Below are 4,919 nucleotides of genomic sequence, written 5' to 3' on the forward strand. Positions count from 1 at the left end.
TGTCTTTGTTATTATATCTGTCCAATGCAGTGTAAGGTCTGTATAAAACCAAGTTCATTCTGCATCTTATTCACAATTTATTTTCTAAATGCTGTAATTCTTTAGAACTAACAGGGACCATGCGCACACAGAGGAGAAGGCTGGTTTCAGAGTGAATAGCAAAACAAATGGAATGAAAGGAAGATACTCAGGCCCCTCCTGGATCTCTGCAAGATTTTTTTGTGTGACATCACAGAAGTCCCTACCTTGAAATTGAAGTTGTAGAAGGAGGTCAGTGTGTGGTCCTTGAGGTCTAAAACTGTCACTGTTTTTGTTTTTTTCCAGTGAATCTAGAGCAGCTGCATCTGGAGGACATCATGAGGAAAAGGCTAGGTACTGTATTTAATAGCTGTGCTGTCTTTCTTTGCTTCAGCAGTAGCCACTTCAAGAATGACTCCGCCCTATAGATGAATCTTGTTGAAACCAAAATTAAGCCACATCCATACATTCATTCTATAACAGGCACCCTCTCTATTTCCCATTTCACTTATAGTAAATACAGATATCCTGTCAGGATAGCCTGTCCTGCAGACTAAATGTTACCTGTCCCCTTCACCTCTGCATTTCTCCATGCCCCCTTTTAGCACTTCTCTTGACTAAGACCACTTCGGTTATGCTAGCCTTCTCATAATTCCCAGACATTTGTTAGGAACATTTCAAAGCTTTTGAATTTGCCATTGACTGAAACATTCTACTCATTAATTATAGTCTCATTACGATAGTAATTTTTGTAAATAAGAGCATAATTAATTGCATGGTATTTAATCCCCCTGCTAGTCTATTGATTCCCTTATGACAATAAATACCTTCTTTTTATTTTACTGGGTTTTTACCAACTCAAACCCAAGGTCTGATATCTAATGTATTCATGTAATAAATGTGGGTAGAATGAATTAAATTGAATTAATTCCTACCAGGATGAAGGATTATTATTTTTTAGCCAAGACTCCCTGAGGAAAATAGCAAGAGGAAACCAGGTTATGAAATGGAGAAAATGCCTAAGAATCCACATAGACTTAAAAGCCAAGCAGAAACTAAGCAGCAGTATCCAATTCAATTAACCATCTGTACATCCGTGCAGTCATCCTACTAACCATCTATCTACCCAGCCTCCTATATCTATTCCATCTATCCAATGCATCGACTCTTCTGATCCTCTTCACTCCAGCTAACCAGCAATCCATCCATCTCCTCATGCATTCATCTAACCAAGAACTAACAACATTGATCCATCTAGCCAGCCATTTATCCATTTTATTGTTGTCCTGTCTACCCCTGTATCTCAGTTCATTCACACTTTATCATGCATCCAACCATCAATAAATTCACAAGTCATCCACCATTTATTCATCGATGCATCGTTTTTCCTCATCAATTTCTTCATCTAGCCAACTGTCTGACCATCAGTTCATTATCCAACCATATCTTCATAACACCCATTATGTATCTATCTAATCATTTACTCATCCCACTGTATATCCGCATATCTGTCCACCACTTCTGGGAGGAAAAAGTAATCATCCAATGGGAGAGGCCAAGAACATGAGCACCCTGGATGTTTTTTAGAAGCCCACCTTTGCCATGTATTTGTATCTGTGTTTGTCATGTGTAAAACCCAGTGTCTTACTGGTCAGGGTAAATGATCCCAGAACAAAGTGCTCATTTTTAATAGGCATTTTTAAGTTTTTGTTCTGTGCCAGGCTATGGAGGACAGAAACAGCAACACATACACACAATCTGTTCTGGAATCTGAAGATTCTGTTCCACTCATGTAAATATATGGCAATTGTTCCAGATTCCTTGCTATGTGCCAAGGCCAACAGGATCAATAGACACTGTTTTGTCCTCTAGAAGCCCAGTTTGTGCTAAGGACTCTGGAAATGGGACATGGGGGCAAGAATCAGGATCCTTTTAAATTAGTTTAGCATCTTTCAGCTCATAATGTGTGTAACTTCATTTCATGCTATGAGCTCTCACAGGGCTCTCTTGGTTCCTTCCCATATAGAGACACTGAGGAGCTTCCTGATGCAATGCAATAGAAAGGACAGTGAAGCTCAGAGGTAAGAGGTCCCTACCCTGCCTTGCTTACTTCCACAGAGAAGATACTACAGACGAAGCAAGAAGATCTGCATAGTCAACTGAGCCAGTTGTCCTATGGAAAGGTCTACTGTGCACTCAGTGAAAAGCTCTTTTTCCACAGTAGAATGTAAGGAAGCTGAAGGGAGGAGGTGGGGAATGGACCAATTACCTCAAAACCTTTCAGGGAGAAATTTGAGGAGGAGAACAGGAAGGTGAAGAAATTTCTGGAGGCAGCTGCTGAGCAACGCCAACAACTGCAGCACAAGCGACAGAGGTAGGCAGAGAATATCCTGGGGGAAGAAGCAGGGAGGAGTTGGGTCCAGCCTATTCCTGGGAAAGTTATATCTGAAATCACATAAATCCTCCCACACTTTCATCCATACCTTCTCTCTTTCTCCACTTTTCTTTTACTCTTCCTTTTCTCCTTTCATATCCTCCTCCCCTTCCCACTTCCAAACTCCTTTTTATTATTGCTTTTCCATTTTGCCTTCCTCCTCTGCACTAAATCTGTCCTGTCCTCTTCTCTCTTTCATCTTTTGCTGCTGTTTCTCTTCTGCCTCGTAATACTCTGTCTTTTCTGCCTTTACCCTGCCTCACACACCTTTCTGCTCTCCCTCTCCTTACCCTATTCTTCAGTGTCTCCCTACCCTTTTCCCCTCTTATTTTTCCTTTCTTCCTTTCTCTCCTCCTATCCTTTTCCCTCTTCCTCTTCTCTTTTCTCCTCAGCTCCTTCTCTCCTTTTTCCCCTTTATTTTGTTTAAATCTAACTTTCATTTCCCTCTTCAATCACTTTGTATGCAGCATGGTGGCAGAGATGGAGATGCTGGACGTCCAGTTTCTCTCAGAAACTTGTATCATCTCAGGAGAAGAGGCTGACAAAGAAGAGGTAAAGAGGATAGAAAAAGATGAGAGAGACAGAAACAAGAAAAGGGAGAAAGTAGGAGTTTTCCCAGAAATGTATGTATTCTTGTGAAGAGGGAGATAGGGAAGCATGGAGAATGCTATACAGGAGCAGTTGAGCCCATGCAAACCTCTCTAAGTAAATTTTCTAGGAAGGACATTTCCCCAAAAGGGTCATAGTAAGCTTGCAAGTGCTGATGTAGCAATGGAACGCAGGGGGTGCTGGCTGAAGGCTGTGTATGCTGGCATGCAAGAGACCTCAACACCTTAGAGACCAAGGTCCTCACCCCATGATCCTTTTACTCCTAGATAGAACATCTTCCACAGGCCTTTCAGGAGCTCTGTCCAGGACCCTAGAAGATCAACTCAAGACTAACCTCGGGAGAAACCATGCTTTCCTAGGAAAGGATGAAAATGACCTTTTTAAAAAAATACTAATCTTATTAAATGTTGCTGGGAATTTATAAAGATTTAATGTAGATGTACAACTTTTTTGTATGTTAATCACAATAAGTAAGTGAACAGTCTTTTACTTGTGTGTTCATGACAGTATATGAACTCGTGTGAATTTATTGCCTTCTGCAAATATTATTGAAGAGACACTATTGATTTGGTGGTCCTATATATTTAATCTTTGGCACAATCTGATTTCCAGAAAGACTAGATCTCTACACAGTACTGATAGTGTATAAGAGTGGTTCTTTTACCACATCAAATTCAGCTAAATATTTTTGTGTAAGTGCTACCATTAATTCCTTTCTACAGTTGAAAGTCAAACCACTCAGCTGTTTGTCTTCACAGCCTGTGACCTTTAAGGAAATCCTGGGTAGCATAGATCCTGGCTACCCTGAACACCCTAAATTCTACTCTTTATTTATAAAAGAACCTCATCTCTTCTTTCATGATCTATCAGTTAGATTAAGGATACCAAACTAAAAGGCTAAGCAGGTTTTAGTCTCTGTACAAAATTTGTTCTATAATGATGGTAATTCCTTCCTTATTAAAATGAAAAAAACAAGAAAACAAAAGCTATTCTCCTGATCAGTGAGCTGCGTTGTCCTGTTAATAACTGAATTTGATGAATCACATTTTCTGGAAGTGGTTATGCTGTGTTTTCCCTGTAATATGGAAAACTTCCCTGGAATCCTTCTGTGTGCTCTGGATTTCTTGTCCTACTGCCACAGCACCAGACCTCTGTCACTGACCCTTATGATGTTTTTTCCTCTTGGCATTTTGGTACCAGGCAGGTAATTGCTTCAGCTATCAGCACTCAGGGACCAGTGGAGGCGATCCAGCTCTCTTACTTCTATCTCTTTACTCCAGGCATGAACATGCTACTTTTCCTGATATCCCACCACACAGAAGAAACCAGACTATAATACTTAATGAAATTTTAATTAATTTCTTGGACCATAGGAGAGAAATGTAACACAAACCCAATGTCCTACAGCTGAGCATTGACCTCAAGTTTTCTAAAAGCCCTTACTGTTCTAGTTTCCTGCCTTGCACTCAGCTTGCCTTGAAATGACAAGGGACGGATCACCATCCCCACCACCAGACTTTTCTGAGTCGTTTGCACCTCAGAATTAGCCAAACATGTGAACAACACCCCCCCCATTGTTAGCAAACTATTCTTTTATCTCAGTCAAAGAAAGGGAGTTGCAGAGTGTATTCAATTTAGATTCTAACGCCCAATTTTATCTAGAATGTTTGACAGGAAACCATTCTTCAGAGGAAACTCTTACCTAGACACATAGAATGGGGTCTGGGAAGATAGTCACAAGATAGTCTGGCAGTTCATTTTCCTCTGATCACATTATTTCCACATTTTAAGTAATAGAAAGGGACCATTTTTTTCTGTATACCACATTTATCATTCATTAGGCATCTATATAAATTCC

The 4,919-nt window shown here is 40.2% G+C and overlaps 1 protein-coding gene across 1 annotated transcript in view; it reads left to right on the top strand.

Annotated features, from left to right (window-relative positions):
* Positions 1-3,375, top strand: part of LOC104856384 (synaptonemal complex central element protein 1) — a 3,760-nt gene extending 385 nt beyond the window's left edge. The window contains exons 2-6 of the mRNA XM_010615755.1: positions 325-372; positions 2,045-2,099; positions 2,303-2,392; positions 2,920-3,004; positions 3,328-3,375. Coding sequence (XP_010614057.1) covers positions 325-372; positions 2,045-2,099; positions 2,303-2,392; positions 2,920-3,004; positions 3,328-3,375 — 326 coding nt within the window. The remainder of the gene's footprint in view (positions 1-324; positions 373-2,044; positions 2,100-2,302; positions 2,393-2,919; positions 3,005-3,327) is intronic.
* The last annotated feature ends 1,544 nt before the right edge of the window (positions 3,376-4,919 follow it).

The sequence above is a fragment of the Fukomys damarensis genome, unplaced genomic scaffold (assembly GCF_012274545.1).
Source record: "Fukomys damarensis isolate Sample0158 unplaced genomic scaffold, DMR_v1.0_HiC HiC_scaffold_39, whole genome shotgun sequence".
Classification (NCBI taxonomy): Eukaryota; Metazoa; Chordata; class Mammalia; order Rodentia; family Bathyergidae; genus Fukomys; species Fukomys damarensis.